Here is a 26597-nt window from a genome sequence, read left to right as displayed (position 1 = left end):
CAGAATCAATCGTTGTGTGTACAGAATTGATAATGGTAACTGTGCATGCAAATGTGTATTGATATTGCCAATTGTGCATGCTGGTAATCCCTTGTCAAGCACATCAAAGGAAGTTTTATCAATATTCCTGTATCATGGTAGCATTTTATTACAACAGTCATTCATTGTGGTAAAATTGCCTGTATCGTGATATTGCTTTTCCAGAAATCTTTAAGGGACATATTTTCAAATGGGCCTCAAAAGTTGCACCTGCAAATTTTATAAGCATACCGTTTCCATGTGCAAACCCTCCATACGTTTGAATCAATGAGTTAAACTCAGTTCAAGATGATACAGCCTGCATTGCCGAAAAAAACTGCACCTCAGAATAGAAGTGTTTGCAATCTATCCTAGGAAAGTTAGGAGTTACTCTCAGGCCACTGCCAGGTTACCAGTGTGGTTCTCGGTTGAGGCTTGGATGCCTCTGTCTAACATGGATCACTGGAGGTCATTGAGTGTGGAGACTATTGAAATGGAAAGACCTGTGGCAAGAAAAAAATAGACTGAACCAAGTGGGTACGATGTGCCTTCTGGGACTACAGGAACTGCTCACATTTGGATCTGGGTTACTAATGGAAGAGAAGCAGCTTATGCTGAAGTTTTCTTTGTTTGTGTTTGTTTATGCGAGTGTATGTCACACAATGGAAACTCTCTTCATAAAGAGATCTAAGAGTTTTTCAAACAAAAAATATATTAAAAGACTTTAAAAAATTTTTACTATGCCCCTTTAAATTCATTGGTTAAAAATATGACGCACATAGAACTTACTCAGTTCCAGAGGTGTCAGGCTTAACGTGGCTGGTCTTTACAAAACCAATTTGACCCGTCAACATATGCCTTCCAAGAAACCACTCCAGGCACTCTATGAAGTAGCCAATTATTTCAATTTTGTCTCCACTCTGGAAGCTAATCTCTTCAGGCACCGCACTTGCATAACTAATCACTGCTTGAGAAGATCCCGTAGCTGCATAATAAGGTTTTGCAGATACATTAATTTGATAATATGACTACATAAGCATTTAACATTATGGTGACTCAGCATAATGAGGGAGAATATTATGGCCAAAGACAGTCCTGGCACTGGTGCACTCATGGTGAGGAGAGATTTATTACTTTTTGATGCTTTAAAGCAAGCAATTGCTTTTTAGAGCACTTCACTATTGTATAAAGGCATAAAACCTATTTCACAGTCCTTCAATCCCTATAAAACAGTATTTAAAATGTATTCAAAATTACACCTGGTTTAAAGGTGAATATAAATGTCATTTGCCTTCTTTTGTAACAGACTAGCAAAGAAGAGGTGAATAGATTTTGCAATACCCGCTTGCGAGTTTGATAAAAAGAAAATCCCCAGAAGGAGGTTACAGTAAACCCTGTTGAAGCAGGAGCTGGTATGGTCCAAACAAGAACAGGGATGGGACTGCAATTTGCAATCTAAATATCCCCACATAGGCAATGCCCAATGTTAGATAGATGCATCTAACATCATAAATGTGTATTATTCAGAGTTAAATACAGTATGGTGGTGGTTTGGAATGCTGTTTTCTTAGGGCTGGAACAGTGATTGGTTTCTCTGGATGCTGTTCTAACCACGACATGTCTAACTGGCCCTGGTGGTAATCAATAGATCAAAACATTGAAAATTTCAAAATTAAAAAAAATCTAGAAAGATGTTAAATTCAATCCCCTCTTTTCTCCATCTTTTGAAAAGCTTGTGAGCTGATTGACATGTTTTTAAGATTTCAAATTTCAAAAACAAACATTAAAATTGAGTCTTTTCTGCTTCCTTCCAATCAATCCAGTAATCACTAGTGCTCTTATTATTCTCAGATATTACCTACAATAAAATCCCTCTAGTATTGGTTTCTAGTTTCTTGCCAAAGCTACAGGTCTTTTGGTGACACTGATACTTTGCCTAAGGGCACCAAGATTTGTTCTATAGTAAATAAATGTGAATCCATGCATGGCATACCTGTTAAATAGATCTATGACTATGTTAGTCTAGAATTATAATGACTGGGATAAGTCAAAGAATGGAAAACAAAATAAACCATAGTTAGAATATAATTGATCACATGCTACATGGGCTGCTGTGGCTTTTTGAGACAAAAGTGTGTGTGTGTGTGGTTATATGTTCGTTATACATAAATGCTTTCAATTTCCAATATTATATTATATCCAATAAATACTCTCTCTTTTCTTTACAAACTATAAATGTCAGGCCTATGGAATAGTTTATTAATAAATAAATTTCTTTTGACTGTATTATATTATTTATCTGCTTGATATACGTACTTTAAAATATGAATGAATATTTATGAGAAAAACAGTACAATAAAATTGAGAAGTCAAGACGATAGACCTTCAGAGTTTAGACACATGCTAGACATCATTGCTAGACATTAATTATACACATAACTATTGCCTGTAAAGCACTTCTGGCTGAAAGATGCTCAGTAGTTATGCCATGCTTAAATATAGTTGTAGGCAGAGATTTATGCCAGCCCTCCTATATTACAGCACCATAATTGCTATGGCAATTTTGCTATTCTAGTACAGCTAAATGAGAAGGTGCGAACATTACCAAACCCTGTAAAATCTAGCTCTGGGAATTTATATAATGCTGTTTAAATATCTATAAAATCAGATGCAAAAGTTTAGATGGAGTTTCTTACCTATTTTCTTGCTGTATTTAGACTCCATTTTGCTAGCAAAATTAACAGGATCAGAGTATACTTTAAGAAACCATCTAGAGGAAGGAAGAAAGGGCAATGGAATAAGTATCAAACACCTCCCTAGAAAGTTTTCCTAGTGGCTGGGATATTCTAAACTCCTATTTCTTCAAACTTTTATTCATTTCTGTGCTTCTGCCTATACACTTTAAATACATATATGAAATTTTTTCCTAATTCTTAGTTGAAATTTTGTTTTGATGCATATTTGATTACCAGCTCTACCTCAAAAAGGTATTGATGACCACAGCATTAAATTATTCAATATGGCAAGTTAACAAAGCAGCAATAACTGAATTCAGTCATATAATAGAGCTGTGCTAAGACATTTAATGTGAAATTTAAACATTTCCCTGTTTTAAGGTTTGCAGAGCTTTAGTAAAAATGTCTTGGCTCATGTACAACTCTTTAGCTCTTTGGGGCAGGGGCTGTTGTTTTGTTCTGTATGTGTACAGTGCCTAGCACAATGCAGCCTAGGTCACGACAAATTAGTAATTGTAATAATAATAATAATCTCTTTTTTGTCAAAGAGAAAGATAGGCTCAATTATCTCTGAAAGTTTCAGGTATCTTTTACGAATATATTTCATATTGTAAGTATCAGCCGGGATGGGTTACATGAATGAAGTCAAATGTTATTTGTTTTGCTTTGCTGATTGGTTTAACTAACCCATTTGCTCAGGAGGGTCAGCAGAAGACATTTTGATTTGCTTTGACTTGTTTTTCTAGATAGAGCAGCCGTATTTTAGGTGTGCTCCTTCAGCCAGTCATAAAAACAAAAACAAAACACAGCATTTCTGCTTTTCTTCTAGGGGTCAGACATATTTCCTGGGATTTCTTAGTAACCACTGACGCCAACTTATGGTCCCTGTTTCAGCCTCAGATCTCTATGGGCCAGCAGCACCAATAGGGTGGTTCTCTGCTGATCAGTGCAGAATTTGTAATGAAAGAGGTGCCAGGGCTATAAATTGCCAAGCCTAGAGGTGCTGGGACTCAGCATTGGCACAAATTGAGCACCGATGCTGATCCCACTCACCTGAACTTAGGGATTAGTGACCCTGGACTGATCCCCAAGGAGACTGCAGAAAGGAGCTTGACTGCTACCTGCCAAAGAAGCTGGAGTGATGTAAAAGGCCAGCAATCCTTCCCGACTAAGATGATGTAAGTGAAAACTATTTTTTTTCCACGTTTTGGCATTTTGAAAGTGAAAAATGTTCATCACTATGACACCACTCCAGAGCTTTTCAAAATCTATGCCTTTTCCGTTGCATCCTTAAACATCTAGGTGGATAGCCACCAGAGTCAGACAGAAGGGTTGCTGAATTAATATCTAATACAAAAGATAGTAAACCATCTCCCTAAATACTGCACTATGGCATCAGCATTTATTTATCTGACTTGGTGTAGAACTTAAGAAGGAAATGAGTGAGAGATCTGTGGCACTCCTGAATAAAGAAGGAGGGAACCCTCTAAAGCCAGCTACAAAATGCTGTCATTTAAAAGTGGTCTGTATATAAATACACATATTCTTATACATATTAAATAGGAAACTGAAGTCAGGTGCCTACTGATGAAAAGGGATCAAAGTCTCTGCAGCAGGTTTAGCGAATAAGGTCAGGTCATCACCCAGTGATCCACCAGAGATGTCTTCAGTAACTCTTCTGTTCTCTTGATAAACCTTCATTTCCATGTCTGCAGCCGTTGTCTCTCTTATGAGGTTGTCAGGACATAAGACAAAGAAAGTTCCTTAAAAAGAAATAAATATATTTCATAATTTACAGAGATTGAACTGTTTTAATATCACATGTGACTTTTAACACAAACATCTAGAATGACCATTTTAATTATTATTCAGAAGACTATTTTTAATCACAATTTTAACAGATATTTTTAAATTCTAAATTTTTATTAGCCAGAGTGAATTTAGTGCAAACTAGAATGAAATTTATACATGCAAAATGTGGAGCAGAGTCAACAACTACTAACTGTAGAATTCTTTTAAATTGTAACATTAGAAGGCATCAAAGGACTTAAGACACCCTAGGTGATATAGTGCCCGAGGACCTGATTTTGCAATCCCTGCTAACTCATTGGTGTCAATGATAGTACTTGCGTGAATAAGGGTTGCAGAATATGGCTCGTATATTTTTAAAATCAGGACGTTTTTAAACATTCCTAGGTATGTTTATTTACTAGGCTTGTAGAAGACAAAAATGTTTTAAAAAAATGTTCTGCAGCTATTTATGCTATTTACTGCCACTACTTCTAAAAAGATTCAAGATTCTTCTAACTTCATACAATACTACTGTTTCTGTTCCAACTCCCTTTCTGTGTACATTCTGGTGCAGTTAGTGTTTGATTCAAGCCCAATGAAATCAGTGGAAAGTCTTCCACTGATTTCACTGGAGATGGATTAAACCCCAACTTTTCACTCTTATATTTTCAAAAACAAAATATCTAAGAGGCAATGGGAACCATACTTGTTTGTATATAGTTATCCTTTCACAAGTACAAAACTTCCTTACCTTCCTGTATTAAGAGACCTCTGTACATCAAATTTAGAGACTCTTCATTTATACAGACTTCAATTCCAGCTTCTTCTTGTTTAGCCTCATTCTCTTCTTGGGAACAGAGCCAGAAAGACTGATCTAGCAACAAATTCTCCATGCAGTGATTTATAAAACCTAGTAAAAAATTAAGGTGGTATCTTTAATTAAATTAACACAGAGACATCTCTAAATACACGGTGATTAGCAGTCCGACAATCCAAATTACTGCTTAAAATACAATGTCCAACTGTTATTGGATTTCAGTGTTGGCAAAAAGCACATGCATAACTCTCACTGACATCAAGAGGAATCTACGACAGAGTCAAGGATATAAACATAAGAGACATGAATGGATCAATGCTGATTTATTCATCGGCGTATCTGGCCCAGTCAGAGTAGTAGTGAATTTAAGATTTTCATTTATTTCTACTGCCAACAAATAGCAATTTGCAAATAGTAGCAAATATGTAAGGGATGCATTTAAGAAAAGGCCATGAAGTCCAAATATTGTTGGAGGAAAATGTCAGAGCTCTAATTGAAGAGTATTTTGCATAGTCAGGTGCTCAGTGCCTCATGATATGTGCTGTTCACAAGGGTCTTGCCGGCCCATTAGCCAGCAGTGCCTAATCCTTTCATGCAGAATTCAAGACTCAAGAACAAATACATTGGTATCAGGATCATGAATAAACTGAGCAAAACTATATGTCTACAAATGAAGTTCTCTAGATGGGAATCATCATGGGATTTTCTATCCCTGACATATTTCCCTGCAGGATTCTCTCACCACTTACTTAGTCCCAAACTGTCAAAATTGTCCTCCAATATTGGATGCTCAACTTCAGACACCTATGAGGTGCTGAGCTCCCAAAACTCCAGTTAAAGTCAATGGAAGCTATCTGTGTTCAGCAACTCTCAGAATCTGGCCTAAGACCCAGATTTTAAAGGGTCAAAATTTGAAATATCTAGAACCTAATTCCAGAAGTACTGAACACCTTTCAGCTGGAATTGGTGGTGGTCAACATCTCTTAAAAGTCTAGTTCTAAGTTACTGAACTTAAGCACCCAAAAAATGCAGTCAATGAAAATAACATGGACATGTTTGAAAAAATTGCCTTTAATTTCCTGTATAAAACTTTCCATTGTGTTGTCAGAGATTAATCTGGCAGACCCAAAGAGCTAATCATTTCTATATTCTGAATCTTGTATGACTTATATCTTAAAACTCTCACTAAATACAATAGGACATAGAGATGATACCATTTTACAGAGTTCATTGAATTAAAATCGAGTTCAGAACATGGAAGGAATGCAAGACCTATATTAGAATGTCCGCTTTGAAGCTAGCTGAATAATAATGCGTTCATGTGAACTAGAATATCATCCCTAGAATCATGCTATCTATGTGACCAGAATGAGATTTTTCTTTAAGATGCCATTGTTAATAGGATAATTAAATCTCCTTGGGAAAGGCTGTATTAGGAAGATGGAAGCTTGGTCCAATGGTTAGGGTTCTAGTTTGGGACATGGGAAACCTGGGTTTCATTCCTGGTTCTGCTACAGATATCTTGGGTAAGTCATTTCATTTATCTGTGCCTCATCTGCAAAATGAGGATAATCATACTTCCCTACCTCAAAGGGTGTTGTGAAGACATAAAAGACTCAGGTGCTCAGATGGCATGGGGGGGGTCACTATCAGTATCTCAGACAGATAGTATGTCTTTAAAACAATCAAAATTATACATTAAGAACCAGTGCTTTTATCTTGCTAATCCCTTTCAACAATTGTTTCTAGCTAATCAAAAAGTTATGCCTGCAATAAAAATACAACAAAAATACTGAACAGTCCTATGGATGAAATTGCTTTACCAAGGGAATGGTAGGTTAAAAACTTCCATATTTCTTCAAATGTTTTAAATGTCACCACTATTAGGTCTTGGTCACTGTGAATAGACAACAATCTGGCAGACAGCTCCTAACAAAGCAAGCAAACACATTATTTTATTATAATCTTACAGGTAATAATAGATTCATTAAGCTATATTAGTCATTAAAAGCAAGAAAAAATGTTTATCTAAACACATACAAAATCAGAAAATTAAAAAGCTAAGGTTCTTCATAGTGTCAGTTACTCCTCCACATTACATATACAGACTAGAGGAAAAAAATACAGACTCCACTAACATCAATGGCAAAACTTCCATTGGCTTCACTGGAGCCAGGATTTCACCCAATACCCTTAGCTACCTGTTTGAGTCATAAACATTCACATAAATGTACACTGTGGACATATTTCTCATCTCATTTATACTCTAAAGCTACATTGGCAACTATAACATTCGATTACAGTAGAATTCAGAATAAGAGTGTTTTAGTTTGTTTTCTTGCAGAAAATTTAGCTAAGCTCCCGTTGCCTACAGAAATGAACAGTTACTCCAATTTACACCAGTAACTGAAACCAGAATCTGATCCCGTGTGTGTGTACACATTTGAAAGCTTAACTAATAATAATATTACACCCGTGCCTTTTAGGGGTGTTAATGGTACTATGAAAGCCCACAATAAAAGGTGCACAATTAAGACAAGGTGTGAACAAGGCCAGGCTCTCTTTCTCATAAGCTGTGTTGGAGCAGTATGTAAACCACGTCTGCAGTTATGAAGGTAAGGGCTACACAGCACTGCAGGAGACCCCCTATAAGCTAATGGAAATACAGTATTCTAGCAATTTCTAGCCAGCAGTCTTATTATAGAGCATGATTACCTTTCAACTACAAGGTGTTTTTAAACTGTGGGCTAGAGCCTCAGCTGAGGAAGTGACCCTTTATCACAGTGCACACACAAGAATGAGAATTAAAGTTGAGTTTACTACCTATGTTGCTTCCCAATTGTTGGATGCTCATCCTTAATGTTCTAGTAAAGCACAATTTTAATGGAACATATGTCAGAACATGGAGAGCACAGTACATCACCTACTCTACAAAGTAACCTATGGCTTTGTCTGATTACAAATTTGCAGTAAGTAAGTTTTTTAATTATGTAATTAATTATGAGGGCAGTTTAGGTTGGACATTAGGAAAAACTTCCTAATGTCCAACCTAAATACTTTAAATTATTATCTAGGGAGGTTGTGGAATCTCCATCACCAGAGGTTTTTATGAACAGGTTAGACAAACACCTGTTAGGAATGGTCTAGTTATTACTTAGTCCTGCCTTGAGTGCAAGGGACTGGACTAGATGAGATCCCTTCCAGTCCTACACATCTTTGATTCAAAGATTATTAATTCTGTAAAGAAACTGCTACACAAAGGTATGTTTAACACAACCTAAGCCAGATAACATTTCACTCACTGTTCCTTAATAAAAAAAAGAGTACTGACCTCCTTTGAACAGCACTTTGAAGTCTTCCCATGAACAGTGCTATATGAGAACTAGCAGTATTGTACTCATCTAATATCTTGGAAAATATTCCATCAATTTACACACAATTTATATTATTTGTAATTTACAGAACATAAATGGACTACAAAAAAATACTGCTGTCTCTTCAAAAAACTGAAGCCTCATATTCCAGGACAGTCCCTCTCATCTGCACATAGATCTATGTATTCCAGTCTCTACATCGGATTAAATATTAATACAAGAACAGAATTACAGTCTTCTGTGACCAAAATCTATTAATAAATTGCCTACAAAGATTGAAATATCACAACCTCTAGACATCCTGCATTACTCAATATCAAAACAAAATTCGTCATTTTATAAGTAAACTTGGTATTGTAAATCTTGCTTTTCTGACAGTCCCTTCCCTAAATCTGTTCTTAAACACTAGCAGTGCCTTAAAATCCAGTCATTTGTGCACAGTAGTTCCCCCGCCCCAGTACCATGCATCAAAGCAGACTAGCAAGAAAACAGCTTATAAAGTCTGCAGAAATAACAATAGCAGACTGGTTATAAGAGATCTTGCATTGGAAAGAGACAGCATGTAGAAACAGATACTATTAACTCAATGTTAAGTCATGAAGATTTCAGTGTTTGACTTGTTAGAGAGAGAGATGGGGAAATCCATATTAAAATGGATAGTGCGAACATGAACCGTGCAGAAGACAGCCACAGAAGATCAAATAGTTATCATTCCACCATTCCACCAGCATGAAATGATGATGATTCAAATAATTTTTTAAACGGATGCTATTGAGTATATATGTTTGAACCCAAATCTATAGCATCCCAATACTTTGGGGTATTCCTATCCAGGGTGGAGCCCATCCGTAATGCAAACCCATATTGCAGGAGAATAATAAAAATGATCCCATGCCACCGATGTGTAATTTAAAACTGCAAATAGCCAGCCCTGATAAATCCAATATTTATGCTTCTCTTCTTTACCCCTCCTATTTTGCTTAGGAGCAAACAATCTAGGCAACTTTGATAAAAGAGAATGGTTTCAAATGGGCGTGAGAGTTAAGTATTACAAGCAGAGTGTCATTTTAAGGCAAAATAACAAAACTGCTTGGAAAAATGTGGGATTTTTCCTCCTTCCACTTTTTTACAAAAACCCAAACAGCTAAAACTAGCTAGTTATGCTTTACATGCAAAGCATTCAGCAGTTTTATTTAAAATGCCTTCTGCTTTGTTCTCCAGTATTTCTAGTTCCATTGCTACGGTAATTATTTTATTGTTTTGGTTTTTTTCTAAATCAAGAACATAATGTCTCATTCCTTTCTTTACAGACATCTGCTATACACTTAATGTAACGTATAGTAACAATCACACTAATACATATTTTCTCCTATTCTTTTCCATTTCAATGTCCCAAACACTGTGGCTTCTTTCACTTCCTCCAGTTGGGTTCATTTGTTCTATCTGTTGGTATTTGAGTTAAGACAGGAAGGAGTGCATGAAAAGTCTAGTCTTGATTCTCATCGGGATTCAGAAGATACAAAGGTGTCCATATGATTATGAGTATCAATTCTCTGATCATTTATAAGTTTGTCCCTTTTCATGTTCCTTCTTTTTCTGTAGACAGATTCTTCCATAATTGCTGCTTTCATGAAGTCAAGAAACTACTACTTCAAGCATATAGGGTTGTTTTCTGCATCCAGGTCAGAGCCAAAGATACAGAGGATCTTACTTCTAAACATTCTTAATTGAATATTTTCAGTACACATAGTTTTGTGATATGGATGGCATGTACAGTACCTGCAATTTGGAACTTACATACGTTATCTTATTAAAAGAGCTGGCACCTCTCACATTAGCTAGAATTTTTTACTCTCTGTTTTTCACCCATTGTTGTTTGCCAGTTGCACTGGTGGGGTGTGTTCTAGGCACATTATTTTATACCTTCATTACATGCATTAAAAGTGTGTCTGAGGAAACTCAAGAGCTGTACCAATTTTCCATTTCTATATCTTGAATTATATTTGCTTTTCATGGGGATGTAAAACTCTGTACTTGGTTTAACTTGGATTTTATATTATATAATATTATTGTGGCACTGTCTCCAGTGCATTACGCTAATCAGGTCCATTAATGAAGTGAAGTAGCCAGATTATTAAAAGTGCTTAACATGCAGCACAGCCTATTTTCCTTAAATGGAGTTACTGAGCACTAACTTCTTTTTAATACCCAGCTACTCTGAGTGCCTAAACGAGGGCTGAGCCCTTTTGCCTATATTAATATTGTCTATATTAATTATTGTCATTACTGTCTATATTAATATTCATTCATCTTACTATATTTTGGATTTGTATGTATCTGAATATTAGGTAAACCTGCATGTTTTCTCTCTCATTTTACTTCATCAAATAGATGATGTAATAGTGTGAGCTGTCTGATCCTTTGAGTGTTGGAAGTAAATTTCTGATATAAATAAGTGCAAGCTTATCCCAGAGTGCCACTGTCTCTCTTGTTATACCTTCTGTTACTTAATATACAACAGCTTCATGCCATATAACTAATGGGCAAAATTTATCTGGGTTCCTAATGTTGGAGCAAAGCCCTACACATCAGCTAAGCCCAGTACAGGTATCAGGCCTGGTTGCCTACGCAAACCATGTGTGTAATAGGAATAGTTTCCTCATTGGTCCTGCATAAGCCAGTACAGAAGGTCCTCTTGTGAGAGCCTGTGGACCCCTGAAGGGTGGGGAGGGACACGTGTTGCTCCCACCTTCACATTTCCAAACTCAGGAGCACCCATTTTTGCTCCCCTGTGCCAGATGAAGTGAAGGAAAATCAATCCCTTAATTTACATTAAATGGAGCAGATCGAAGCCACTGTCATCTCATGTATGCAAGTATGGCCCAGAGACACACAGAGATCCCATTTTGATCTGAGCAGTTTTGGTCACCTCCAAGTCAAAAATGACAGTGTCTGTGGACTGCATTTGGCATAAGTCATGCTTTGAACGCCTTCAATTTATACAGACACATATACAAATGGGAGAACAGACCCTTGCGTGTTTCAGAAGTTAGTTCAATGATGCTGAAATGTTTCAGTAGACTCTGTTATTGATAACATCCCAAACTGTTCTGTAAATATACCAGAGCTGACTTACACTAAAAACTGCCATGACCTCCCTGCTGTCATTCTCCAGAAGACGGAGTCGTCCTCTCAGTTCTCCCTGCAGTCGGGGGTCAGGAAGTCCACTCTTTCGTTTTACCATGATTAGCTTCAGGGAGATATCTGAGAAGAATATCAGTTTATAGTCACACAAGTTCTTTGGAATGGGAGAGCCAGTTCTGTCAAATTTTGAAAACCCCTCAAAATTTGTGGGGTCCACATTTAGAACAGCTCTCCAAACTTCAGAGGTGAATGTGTATTTGGATCTGGCAATACACAAGATTCTGGCCTGCTGCATGTTTTGTTTAATTTCATTACCTAGTAGATGTAATAGCACAGCAAGAAATACTTTGAAACAAATTCTTCATTGGTTTCACAGAAGGGGTTCAGAAAAACAATATCTGACTATGAATGTCTGTGGAGATATTATGGGGAACAATCGTCTTGAAACCTTTCAAAAAATCTGAAATTTGTATAAATCAGAGGAGATGGCTCGGCAAACGTTTAAGTCTGTGCTCCGATCACTTTAAGTGCAGATGTTAATGCCTTAAAACGCTAACACCCACAGATGCAGATTGTCAGCTGTTTTCCCTAAATTTAGATTGCTGGACAGAATACAGCACATCTAAATTCTAATTTGAAATTCCCTGTTACTTGACATAACATCATGCCACCCAGCTGTTTCAGGGGGCTTCATATAAGTTATATTCAGCTATGTAAAAACTTCTGGCCAGTTTTCCTAAAGCTGGCTGGAAAAGTCCAGGACATGACCATGTTTCAGAGAACATGAGGGGAGAGTGGGTGTTGTATAAAGCAGTTTCTCTGCTAAGTGTTTATTAATATAATAATTAAATAATAATAATAATAATAATAAATAAACTGATCTTGAAAAACTAGGGGGGTGTCAGACTTGAAACTTATATTTGCAAAAGCCAAAACATCACCGAGGTTCTCCTCTCCCCTAAAATCTAGCACTTACTGTCACACAAGTCTATCAATCAATATAAAAAAATTGCAAGATTGTCACTCTGTCTGTGTATTAGTTTGAAGCCTAGCATATCTGTTGAGTCAGTGTGAAGCCATGGAAACAGCTACAGGTATTGCAGAGAGCTCTTAAAAAACAAACAAACCAACAAAAAACCCCAATAGAAACAGATTCAACCATCACTAGGATTGGTTCCTGTTATCATGCAATTTTAAAATTCTCAACTGTTTTGACTTTACAAATTATACTGATGCAAGAGCAGGGGTTTTCGGCTACAGTAAGGCATGTATCTATGCCATGCCAAGAGTCCCAGAGCATTGTGATTTCAGAGGTAACTCAGCCAATCATTACCCTTACTCTACATCTAATTTACATGCAACAATATCATTCATTGTATGTGGGAGACTGCACAGATAGTGGATTCCTTGCTGGATCTTCAAAAACACCCAAACACCACAGCCAGAACACACAACCCCAAACGCACATAGCCCCAAACCTCAGCACACACCCCTAATTGACCACCCACACAAATCTCCAAGCACAATACAACTCACACACAAATATCCTGCCACAATACATACATTTGCCCATCCTCACTCATACTTACCATAAAACCATAACTTGAGCAGCACAGGTCATTGCTTGTTAGTAATATAGTTCAACGTTTTCCCCAAGGAAAAAAAAAAATCACAGATTCCCCAAAATACTAGCTCACAAAGAGGAGAATGGTGTGAGTTATTTTGTACTAATTCATCTGTGGCTCTTCCCAATGTCTGAAGAACAACAGGTCAACAATTTCAAACGTGTGTAAAATTAGACTCCTAAATCCATATTTATCATATTGCATCAAGTTCAAAGTCTTGGTCTTTATCCTCACTCAGTGGCCTAGGCCCAGCACTCAGTGGCCTAGGCCCAGCACACCTGGAAGATCATCTAAAGTTTAGAGATAAGGATTGTGGTCAACAATTCCACTTTTCGAGCACAATGGAACTTTCTACTACCAGGGTGCGCAGGAGATAGAGCTTCCTTAGTGGCTGACCCAAGGCCATGGAATGAACTCCCACAAAGACCAAAAACCATCAAAAACCACCCCATCTTCCAGTCCAAAGGTAAAGGCACTTTTTTTGCCTGACTTCCTTGATATATATACAGATCAGCATGTGCATTTAAAAAAAAACAAAAAAAACCTAAAATCTACCAAAACATGACACTCCCCCTGTGGAAAGTATGAGAGAGAAAATTAACTACACATGATAGATGTTAGTCACATCATTTAACACACTACTAAAAAGCACTAAGATACTAATTTCTAAGGGCAGTAAAAAAAACTACATATAGAATAGTATATTTAGGCACTTAAATAAATTTGGTTTTCAGGAGTGATGAGCATTCAGAACTCTCAGTGAAGTAAATGGCTGTATTCATTAGGGAGCCTAAATATTCATTTAGGTGCCTAGTCTTTAGGTTCCCAAGTTTGTAAACTTTGACTACAGCACTTTCAAGAAACCCTGAGCTGCACATGTGCCTTCCTATAGGATACTTATATCTACTTGTCAAGTGCTGGAAATGGGTCATTTTCATTACCACTACAAACAGTTATTTTTCTCTCCTGCTGACAACAGCTCACCTTAACTGATCACTCTCCCTATAATGTGTATGGTAACACCCATTGTTTCATGTTCCCTCTGTGTCTGTGTGTGTATATATATATTCCTTCGGTATTTTCCACTACATGCATCTGATGAAGTGAGCTGTAGCCCACGAAAGCTTATGCTACAATAAATTTGTTAGTCTCTAAGGTGCCACAAGTACTCCTATTCTTTTTGTGGATACAGACTAATACAGCTACTACTCTGAAACTTGTCAATAAAAATAGTGAAACTCACCAGAATACAATGAATAATATTCTGCACTTTAACCCATTTCTAGGAGAAGCAATTTTAATAGGAATGACAATGAACTTTCACTTGTATGGGCCCCAAAGCACTTTACGAACCAATAGGCTATAGAAACAATACAGGGGGATCACTTCACCTACCACTCACATGCTGACATCTGTGGTGAGATGTGGCTGCTATTTAATAGCAGCTGGCAACATCACAAAAGAGTTTGAAAGAAGTGAAAATTGACGTTTTCAGCAGACGCGTGAGTGGGAGAAGGAAATTAGGGTAAATAGAATGTAGGTAGTTACCCTGCCCAAGTTAGAATTGAGCCAGGATACAAATTATTACTAGAGCTGGTCACGTTTCCTCCGACCCCCCATTGAACCCCCATGGAAAAAAGTTTGATATTTTTGTTGAAAAATCCACAACCAAAAATGTTTTGCTGAAACCCAGACATTTTCAGTTTTCACATGAAAAGTTTTCAACAAAATCTCAATTTTTTCCATATCAAGCAGACATTTTTTGTGAAAAAAATTTGTTTAGCTGAAAAATCAATTTTCTGTTAAAAAAAGGTTTTGACAGAAATTTTTTTAAAAAAACAGTACTACTTATTATTCCCACTCACATAGAATCTTTAGGAGGCCAAAATGAGCAAAACCTTGATTTTACATGTCTTTAGAAGTAGGGCACCAATAAAACACAATGCCCCCCTAACAACAGGCAGAGGAACCATTTCATTCCTGACACAGAGGGAAGAGAGCCACCTATTGAAAAATGTATTCTCGCTAAGCCTTACCTAAGTGTGTCATAAACAGATGGTTAAGGGTTAATGTCTCTTTTACCTGTAAAAGGTTAAGAAGCTCAGTAAACCTGGCTGACACCCGAACAGAGGACCAATAGGGGGACAAGATACTTTCAAATCTTGGTGGAGGGAAGTCTTTGTTTGTGCTTTTTGTTTTGTTCGTTGTTCGCTCTCGGGACTGAGAGAGACAAGACGTACACCCAGGCTTTCCCAATCTTTCTGAATCAGTCTTTCATGTTGCAAAATAGTAAGTAATAGCCAGACAAGGCGGATTAGTCTTATGTTTGTTTTCTTAACTTGTAAATGTGTCTTTTTGCTGGAAGGATTTTTACCTCTGTTTGCTGTAACTTTGAAACTCAGGCTGGGGGGCGGGGGGGAAGTCCCTCTGGTCTATATGAATCTGAGTACCCTGTAAAGCATTTTCCATCTTGATTTTACAGAGATAAATTTTACCTTTTATTTCTTTAATTAAAAGCTTTCTTTTTAAGAACCTGATTGATTCTTCCTTGTTTTAAGACCCAAGGGTGTTGGGTCTTGGGTTCCCCAGGGAAGGTTTTGGGGGAACAGAAATGTGCCAGACACAGACTTCTGGCTGGTGGCAGCGTACCAAATTTAAGCTAGGAATTAAGCTTAGAAGGGTCCATGCAGGTCCCCCACATTTTTACTCTAAAGTTCAAAGCGGGGAAAAAACCTTGACAAAGTGATTGTAATATCTTCCCCAAAACTGTATCTTCACATATTGTCCTAAACTGTTGTGCACTGTTAATAGTCCTCAGAGATGTGACTCCTAACACTCTGACAGGCTCAGTTAATATTAAAGCTAACGTAACACCTTGTAAAATCTCTTTAAAGGTTGGGTTGAAGGATGCTATGGAAGGGCAAAGCATTATTAAGGAAATTGTTATTTAGCTGAGGACTAATAAATTTAGAGTCAGTCAAAAACATGATAAACTGCAAATGCTGTAAATACCATTGCTGAGATAAGTATTAATTTGTATCACTGACCCATTCACTTCCTTTGCAGCTATTAAACAATACTTCCATCACAATAAATCCTAAAAAACATTATCAAATTTTCAACCAAATACACACACACACACACCCCTAATAAATAAGCAATTTCTACACTTAAATACTTAATTCTTTATGTTTTTTCTTCAAATTATTCAAAGAAACTAACCTGATAAATCACCTCCTTAATTAGCTAAAGAGTTAATATTGACTGATATGAAACACTTCTTTCTCTTCAGAGGTTGAGCATGCTGATCCCTTGGCCAATTTAGAACATACTTCAGGACTCAATGTCAATTGGAGTCTATTTATTTTACTAGGCTCTGAATCAGATCTTTAAGTAGTAAGGCTCAGTTCTGCAAGGCACTGAGTACTCCAGCCTTATTCAGTGAAAGACTTAAGCAGTTGTTATTCATTAAGTTATTCCCTTAAAAATTAATTACTTAGGTGTTTTGCTGAATCATGCTACAGTGCTCAGCATATGCGACTCTCTCCATTAAGTTCAATGGGCTTTGGATCAGGCTCTGATCAATAGGGACCAATTGCAATTCCCAGAGTTGCATTTGCTTACAGTTTGGTCCAGAACTTGAACACAGACCAATGTCTAATTCACCAGAGTACAGCACTGTCTTTAGGACACCGAACTATCTCGAGGTATCATGCAAGTCACTTACCTATGCATACATGTGGTTACCCTATTTGCTTGAAAACAGGGAAAAATCAGTGTGAACTACAGTGGTTGCCTCTGAAATTTTTACCCAATGGACTATTTATTTTCCCCAGAGGTGTGGGGGAGGGAGGGGAGGATCTAAACAAACAGAAAGGAAACATGACATTTTCAAATCATTGAGCAGAACATGAGCTCTCAACATCCATAAGTATTAGGGCTCAACACCCATAAATACTAGGATGGCAACTCTACTGCACCTCCGTACCCAGAAAGTATTCCCACATCTTTGCTAACAGATTCAGCTCTGCCAAACCTAAGGGTTCACAAAATATTAGAGGCCACTAAAGATCATGAGATCGACTTAAAAATCATGATATACTATAAATGTTACATTCTTTTTATGTGCCTTCTGGCTTGAGATCATTTAAGGTACAATCTGTACACTTTTTCAGGCTTTTATCCATGAAGACTTCAAATTTTGTTTTTTAAATGAAAGCTGAGATTCTCAATATATCACCAGGAGCTACAGCTTAAAAAAAATTTAACATTGTGAGACTTGTGATAAAATTGCAAGAGTTGGCAAATATCACTCATCTAGTAGCTCAGCTGAAGAGCAAAGGTTGATCGAAAAAAGCTTATACTCAAATGACGTTTAACAGAGAAAAAGGTCCTTCCTACCTGTTGGAAAACTCTCTGCTGGACTGGGAGGTATCCTTGAACTGGCCTTCAAGCAGTTATTCTGAGAAAAGTCTATAACAAATAAAATGGCTGGTAAGAGGCATTTTGATAATCAGACTGAGTTAACAAAGCATAAATATATTTTTAAAGTTCTGATCCTTTACAGTGAACAGTAAAGGAAAAAGGTTGTATATGCACAAAGAAAGTCCCGAAGACTTCTTAAGGGAATTTAAGGGTTTTTCTAATCACCTCGCTTCAGAAGGAGAGATGGCAGCTTGGTAACCTGAGGGGGCCAGGCTGCAAGGCACTGGCAAAATCTCCTCATACTGCCTCTTTCACTTCTGGGCCTGCTCTGGAAGAAGAGATGGAGGCTCAGTAACCCCCCACTCTCTCTTTTCGGAGTGAGGAGCTGGTTTTAGTAGTTCCCTGTGAGCAATGGGGAACCCCTCCCTCTGGATCCAGACCCAGCTCAGCTGCTATCTTTCCTTCCACTCACATCAGGCACCTTCCACCCAAGCTGAGCCCGCCACACTGGGATCTACAGCTCCAGGGACAGGAAACTTTGAATGGCAAAGGCTGTGCCACAGAGCCTATCCCAGAGACACGACCTGCAACCGAGATCTCCAGGGCCGGTGGACAGGCATCGCCCAGCATGGTTTTCCCTGCAATGGAGTGGGGACTCTCCAGCTACCGCACCTGCCCCTCTCCAAGCCCCTTCCACTCCCTCTCCTCTGGCTGACCATGATTCCCTTAATCCTCTCCTTACCAGTCACAGAGCCACCTATTCTCCCCTGATAAACAATATCCTTCTGCCTTCAGTCCCAATACCCCCATGTTCTCAGCCCCAATATCTCCCCTTTCTTGCCTTCTGCTCTCGGCCTGTCCTGCCTCTAGCTCCCAACATCTCCCCTGCCCTAACCCTGCTTAACCCCAGGCCCCTTGACATATTTAATGCTACCTTAGTTATCCCAGTTCCTGCCCCCTTAGATCTCACGTCTGTCTTCTGATCAGTGTAACCAACTGTATGATTCTATCTCTAGATCTACCAAAAGTCACCAGAATGCTACTAAAAGTTGCAGGTCAGTGACTGGTCACAGCAAAGCTTGAAAAAAAATCTGTAGCAGACCTAAAAAACAAACAAAAAAAATCAGCAGATCTAGTGACAAACTTGATAAATTGGCAATTCTGTGGAGAATGCAGTATGAAGAGATGGCACCCCTGCCTCACAGTATGCATGCCTCTGCGAGTTCCAGCCCTACTTCCCCCCGCCCCCCAGGACTCCAGCACCATCTTCAGCTAGTGTAAACTGGCATATTCTGTGATTCTGTTTCCACTCGGTGTTTTCAACACAGTCCCACGGCATTGTGTGAATACACCTTATGTTGAGGGGAGCCAGTAACGTTTGCCTCCTTGCAGAGCAGGCTGGGGTGCAGTCTCAAAGGCCATTGCAGAGGCAGCAGCAGTGTAGCACTTGCTCACTGCCAACCACCAGTTTTAACTCACGCTCTGGATATAGACAAATTCATGTACCTGGCAGGTTGGGTGGAGGTGAGGAAAGGGAGAACGTCTGCCTCAAAAGCCTCCACAACTCCCACTGCAGCAAGATTCTAGGGAACTAGGTAGCCTGGGAACCCCCTGCAGCAGTCCAGCACACGCCAAGGGTTCATGTTATGAATTGTGACTCTGCACAAGGTAACACTGACCATGTGAATATTATCTAGCACAAGAGTTCTCAACCTTTTTCTTTCTCAGGCCCACCCAACATGCTATAAAAACCTCCACAACCCACCTGTGCCCCAACAAATGTTTTTCTGCATATCCAGTAGATTAAAAGTCAGGGCCAGCATTAGGGGGTAGCAAGCAGGGCACTGCCTATGGCCCCACTCTCAGCTTTGGCTTCAGGCTTTGGCTTCAGCCCTGTGCAGCTCAGGCTTTGGCTTTCTGCCCTGAGCACCAGTTAGTCTAACGCCGGCCCTGCCCTCTAGTTTATTTTGGCGGACCCCCTGAAACCTGCTCGTAGCCCCCTGGAGGGCCCTAGACCTCTGGTTGAAAACCGCTGATCTAACACAAGAAAACCTCATTAGGATGAGAAGCAGATGATAGAAGGCACTTGTCACCATTGTAAGTATTATAGATTATATAAGTGATGCCCATGAGTAGATCTTTTCTGGCCTCTCTTAGTCCATTGAGATGGTTTCCATGAGTTTCAGAGGGATGGGACTAGACGACCTCCTCAGGTCCCTTCCAGCCCTGATATTCTATGATCTCCCTCCTTCCAGGTACACCAGCAACTTTGGCCAGTGTTTGATTGGGTTCCCATGGCTGCATCCTTATGGAATGGTTTGACATTGAGTAAATACTCAGTAAGTTTGTCCCCTCAATATGGATTTCTTATCTAGTCAACTAATTCAAATGTACAATTTAAAAAAACCCTCCAATTAATCTCTATCAGTCTTTAAATAACAAAGATTCCACGTAAAAGGACTGAAAGGCTTCATCCTTCTCTCTGTATTGCTGAGCTGGATGGGAGAGAAGAGAAAATAGATGCAAAACATTTAACGTACCTTTCAGGTTGAGTTAAATCTGGCAATATGGATTTAATGAATATTGTTATCATAAGTATAATCATTTCCCATCCAGACTGTCAGCTCTGATTCTGTGCTTAGTCAGAAGCCCAAAACAAGACACTTTTTGGAACTACAATGACATGCTACTGCTTAGAGCATGAATAGAAGTCTAGAGGGCCACTTAATTAGAAACTGTTTTTGATGGGGGGAGGGATTGCTCAGGGGTTTAAGCTTTGGCCTGCTAAATACAGGGTTGTGAGCTCAATCCTTGAGGGGGCCTCTTAGGGATCTGGGGCAAAAAAAAAATCAGTATTTGGTCCTGCTAGTCCCTTCCAGTTCTTTGATATATATGTGGACCTGTCACTATTAATACAGCACCGGGGACTCTCTTTTTCAAAAGTTTATTTATGACTCACTAAGTGCTTTAATGGATAATACCCATTTTCACACATATCAGTTTCTGGGGGGGGAAAAACAAGTTTTTCTGTAACCTTATGCAAGTACCAGGACCATGAGCAATCATTTGTGTGAATTAAATAGAAACAAGTTCTGATTCTGATCTTATTTTCACTAGAGTAGCCCAGGTGTAAATCCACTCTGATTTACTGGAGTTACATCTGTATCAAACCAATGTAACTGATACCATAATCAAGCCCAGGGACCTAATGTTAAGGCTAAGGCCTCAATTCAAGGCATACCTAACTTTAAGCATGTGAGTAGTCCCACTGAAGTCAATGGCTCTCTTTACATGCTTAAAGATAGTCACATGCTTAATTACCTTGCTAAACTGGAGATTCAGTTCTGCCCTTGGAGATCGCACTTGGCTCCTGGACTCCAATGGGAGTTGCATTTGTGCATCAGAGGATACAATTTCCTCCTAAGTCACTTGAGATACAATTTGTAAAAAGTAGCAGTTCTTGATGACTGGGAGGAATAGTCCACAGAAACAGTACACAAGTTTAGGGGAGGATTTGAAAAAGTTTCCCCGGCAGTTTTAGCTGCTTGAGTAATTTCCATAAGGAGAATACAATTATCTGAGTTGGTATTTGGGTCAGGACATTTGGATTAACAACCCTCCTCCCATGAAATGTGGGGTCCATGCAATATTTAATAACCACAAATGATCAGTAATTCTAAAGGCAGAGGCCCTAGATGTGTAGTGCCTTCTACAACTATAGCTGGATATTAGTTCAATCCTGAGTCAGAGGGAAGAATGCCACTTACTGAATCTCCAACACCAGCCCTAAAGCAACTAGGCGTTCGAACCAATCAACCCTGCTTGTGAAGACTGATGGATATTTGTGAAAAGTGAATCTGTCACAAACTACTTATATTCCACTATTCCCTTGGCCCTGGAATATTGATACAACATAATCCTAAACCTTATTTTACCTCTGATTTAAGGTATTCTGAAAAAAAAACTGAAAAGGAACCATTAGCCAAGATTCTTTTAATATGGTCATTTAGCCCTTTTGGGAAGGAAAGATATAGTAGTTTGTATTGTTCAGTTTAACAGCTGTAGAAGTTCTTTAGGAGGGAAAAAAGTGCACAACTGAAAACGCACCTGACAGTTCTCAGCTCCATACAACACAAACAAGTGAAGAGCAAAAATGACCAGACAATATAACAATGAAAGATTTACCCATGGCCATTTGTCCTTGAGAAGAGACCTCCTCTTTCATGTTAATCGATGTGGAAATGGCAGTATTAGCTGCCACATGCATCAAGTCAGTCACACTCCTCCCCAGCTGCTGTTTATTTCCTTCCCAAGAGCTACGTTGTTTCCCTTCCAGATAGGGAGCAGAGCTGCAGAATCCTTCCTCCTCCATCAGGGTGTGGAACCCGAGAACAGAAACATTGCATTCCACTGCTGCTGCTGGGAGCTCCATAACTTGCAATTCCAACCACTATAGTATTTGCATCATCCAAATTCTAAAAAGAATCAACATATTATATAAAAACTCACTATTAGGACTCTACTTTTAATATGTATTCAACAGCTGTCAGCACTGTGTGTGCAAGCAAAACATTTCAATCACATTCAGCCCAGTAGAGAAATCTTGTACAGACTGAATTCTCTTTGATCGAGTACTGAAAAAATAAAAAATAAAACATGTCAACCACTTAAGGATTCTTTGTAGCAAGAAAAACTACACTGTGCTCATAAGTAAGTTGAATTCTGTTCTTCTTCCTTCAAATCTTCCACCATCAGATTTTTTTTCCCCAACAAGATCCCACTCTCTCCCAATACTCTGGAGGTGCAAAGTAAAGTAAAGAAGCCGTCCTGTCAAGTGGACTGAGAAAGAGGCTGGGGACCAAGAACATGTGAATTCTAGTCCCAGCTCTGCCACTGATTCACTGCACAGCTTTTGTAATGGGAGCTATTAGAGTAGTCCCTTTCCATTCGATGATAGTAATAATAAATAATAATAATAATAATAATGTTTATTACCACAGTGCCTAGGGACCAACCCAGATCAGGGCCCCTTTGTGCTAGGCATTGTTCACAGAGAGTAATAGATGACTCCTGCTCCAAAGAGCTAATCAATCAAAAAGAGACACAGGGTAGGGGAAAGAGTTATAACACTCAAGCAGAGTAACTAACGTGATGGCGGCAAATATCAAGTTAGTTCCATGTTTGGGGTTTTGGGAGGAAGGAGGTTTGGAAAAGCTTTCAGGTGGGGTGTTAATTAAGAAGAGATTAGAGTGAAAGACGGGAAGACAGAGGGATGAAAGGGGACACAAGCAGTTCAGAAGAAGGAGGGGTAGAAGATATGAGGGCAGGGTGGAGTGAGGCTGAGGCAAAGATACTGTGGGGAGGGGCCAGAGACGGTTGAAGCGAACAGCCGATCAGCACAGGGTAGAAAAAGTCCAATTAAAAGTCTCCCTCAGCCCCTACTTAGGCTGATTCTGCCGACACTGTGTGGGCTTCAGACTCTGGTTTGCGCCTCTCCACAGTTTCTTTCCCAAATTCCACATGGCAGGGGGGGGATGCTGCACAGTAGGAAATACCGTTCTGTAATCCAGATGAGGAATATGTAATAGGGACCAGAAATTGAAAGGCAACCTCTTTTCAGCATTTGTATATCACACCTTTATTAAAGCCCAGGCACTTAACTTCTCTGGCTCAGTTTTCCCCAACTTTAAAATGAGGAAAGTAATATTAATGTATCTATCTTATTGGCATGTTGTGAGGATTCATAATTAATGGTTTGTAAATGCTTTGAAAATGCTAATTGCTATTACACTTCAGTTCTGATTGCTTCCTTCCTCCATGGCACTTTGAGCTTAATTCACCCCAGGAAATGGCTTTGGCAAATCTGGAATTATAAATGTCTGGATAAGCAGGGAAAGGGCTAGGTAGAACTAATAATGAAAGACAGAGTGAAATGTACTTATGCCCATTGCGGATTGTTCACTCTCTGCTAGCTTTAATATACAGCCTCCCAGGAATAGCATATTCATCCACATCACAGTGTCAGTGTAGTGAAAAACGTCAGTAACATTTTGAAGAGGACAAGATTGGTGGTACAGGTGCTGCTTTCTTAAAGAACGCAAGAAAGAGGGCTCTAGTGATTTTTGTGGATTCAGTTAATGATCCGCCCTCAGTGCTGACATCTTCAGGATAGAAGGGCTAAGTCAGAGGTGGGTAATTAGTTATTAATTCCCTGCAGCACTCTAGGAGAGGTATGTGGTGCAAGGAAATTACAAGCTGAGTCTGGAAGCAAGCATCGAGGAGGAATGATCTCCAAGGGCGCCTGTGCCAACTGACTTGGGCTCATGGGGCTCGGACTGCGGGGCTGTTTCACAGTGCTACCCCATTGAGGGCTCTAAACAGGAATATTTGGGGGACCTCCACACAACACATAATACAAAAGCAAATAGAGGGCCCCTTTGAGCTGCTCGGGGCCCTAACCAATTGTTTACCTATGCCTAGCACCAACTGCTGTTTTATTGCTGTGTAGACTTCTGGTGTCATGCTGGAGCCTGGGCTCCAGGGCCTTTCAGGGTTCGAAGATCCCAGAGCTCGGGCTCTAACCCAAGCCTGGAAGTCTGCACAGCAATGAAGCAACCCCACAGCCTGCATCACGCAAGCCCAAGATGGCTGGCACGGGACAGCTGCATGTTTTTCTTTGCTGTATAGACATACCCAAAGAAAAGGGATAGAGCTGAAAGGAAATTATCAGGAGCAAAAGCAGAGGCAGGCCTCATCCTCTCTCTGCAGAACCAGGCTTAAGTGAACCATACTTTAACTAATGCTTTTGACCATTGCTTGACTTTGGTTGCAGGAAGCCTGTTGCATTTGTGTAAACTCCACTTAAGCATGTGGAATCCTTTCCTGCTTTGACAAGCCTTTCACAGTAAAAGATTATTAAGTAAAATTATACCAGGTTTTGAACCCGTTGGTACCATTTGTGTCTCTAAACATGGTTAAAACTTGGTTAGTAACCATGGCAGCTGATAGTTTACTCTTGCCCTGAATTGGACGGGTAACTACTCACCTTCACCACGCTGGTTGCGCTATGGACAAGCCCCCTTAACCATGCCTGCATGATCAGTCTGCTCATTTCTCTGTCCTCCGAGCTCTCTGTCTGCAAGGATATCCCATAGTGCATTGGCCTCCATGTTGCTTGCATTCCAATAAGTATGTGCCTTCTGTATAGAGCTGGGCAGGAAATGGTGTTCCTGTTCCAGATGAATTTTCAAGATTTTGAAAAAATTTCCCATCTTGAATTGGGACAAAAAGTCAAAATCTTGAAAGTTTCCACAAACTCACAATCTGACAAAGCATTCAGTTCAGGTCAATCCAAACCTTTTGTTTCCATAATTTCAAAATGTTTTGTTTTAAATTGAATTTTTATTGATTTTTTTAATTATAATAAGTTTACGTTTTGAAAGGAAATGTGTTGAACCAAAATATTGAATTAAAAAGGTCAAAACATCCTGTTTTGATAATTTCAAAACTTTTCTCAAATTTGTTTCAAAACAAGAAATGTATAGAAAGAAACCTCATACATATATCCCACAAAGAGTTTCAGTTTTGACAAATCAGAATTTTCCAGTGAAAAAACATTGTTCAACAGACCATCCTGATGTAATTTTTCATGGGAAAGCATCATTTTTAAAGAATTTCTCAACTAAGGAAAAGTTTTGAAATTGTCAAAACTAGAAATATAAAATTCCAGTTTTCTAGTTCAAAACAATTGTTTAGAAATGTATGGTAAATACAGGAGGATTTTTTTTTAAATGGTCAAAATGAAAATTAAATTTTTAAAAATTATTGAAATGAAATGTTTTGACTGACCCAAACTGATTTTTTTTGCGGGGGCGGGGTCGGGAAAAAGAGGGTTCATGAAAATGTACAAGATTGACTTTTTGTCCCAAGGGAAATTTTTTCAAAATCTTAGTTTTCCCATCCTGTGAAATTTCAATTCCAACCCAGCTCTAAATCTAGCTCCACTTCGAACCTATATGTCATCAATAAAACTGGATTAAGCTGTTTCTTTCTTTCTGACTATCTCTATATCTGTCTATCTTCAGCCTTGTCTACACTACAGGGGAAAATTGATCTAAGCTACACAATCTGAGTTATGTGAATAGCATAACTCAAATTGCCGTAGCTTAGATCTACTTACTGCAAGGTCCACATTATGCGATGTTGCTGGGAGACGCTCTCCTATCGACTCCCCCTATTCTTCTCAATCTGGTGGAGTACAGGAGTGGACGGGAGAGCAATCTGTGGTCAATTTAGCGGGTCTTCAGTAGACCCACTAAATCGACTGTCGATGCATCGATCACCACTCGTGGATCCCCCGGTAAGGGTAGATAAGCCCTTATGGACCACAGTGACAGGTGCTATACCAAAACCTAAGCGCAGAACTTAAAATGCAAAAAAGTGCAGAACAAGAAGTTCCGTAAGTAATTGCACATCTGGAACCATTTGCACAGCAGCTAGTACAATGGGATTCTGGTCTATGACATCTAGGTACTACCACAATATAAACAAATAAATGAATAATATTTTACCTTTTTGATCCATTTAAATCAATGCAACTGCTCACATGAGTGAAGAATCATACAGGCAATAAAGGTTTACGTGCTAAGAACCAACTTTTGGAAGTAGA

At 39.0% G+C, this 26597-nt stretch overlaps 1 protein-coding gene across 1 annotated transcript in view; it reads right to left on the bottom strand.

Annotated features, from left to right (window-relative positions):
- The window catches only part of SH3TC1 (SH3 domain and tetratricopeptide repeats 1), a 49173-nt gene extending 26809 nt beyond the window's left edge, over positions 1–22364 (bottom strand). Inside the window, exons 1-8 of the mRNA XM_050947357.1 lie at positions 22115–22364; positions 17906–17977; positions 11872–11999; positions 7185–7290; positions 5296–5454; positions 4339–4516; positions 2715–2788; positions 808–1003 (exon numbers count right to left, since the gene is read on the bottom strand). Coding sequence (XP_050803314.1) covers positions 808–1003; positions 2715–2788; positions 4339–4516; positions 5296–5454; positions 7185–7290; positions 11872–11999; positions 17906–17977; positions 22115–22361 — 1160 coding nt within the window. The 5' untranslated portion in view covers positions 22362–22364. The remainder of the gene's footprint in view (positions 1–807; positions 1004–2714; positions 2789–4338; positions 4517–5295; positions 5455–7184; positions 7291–11871; positions 12000–17905; positions 17978–22114) is intronic.
- Between the last annotated feature and the right edge of the window lie 4233 nt (positions 22365–26597).

The sequence above is a fragment of the Gopherus flavomarginatus genome, chromosome 3 (assembly GCF_025201925.1).
Source record: "Gopherus flavomarginatus isolate rGopFla2 chromosome 3, rGopFla2.mat.asm, whole genome shotgun sequence".
NCBI classification, from domain to species: domain Eukaryota; kingdom Metazoa; phylum Chordata; order Testudines; family Testudinidae; genus Gopherus; species Gopherus flavomarginatus.
Note: the sequence above shows the minus strand (reverse complement) of the source record. Positions and strands in the feature narration are given on the sequence as shown.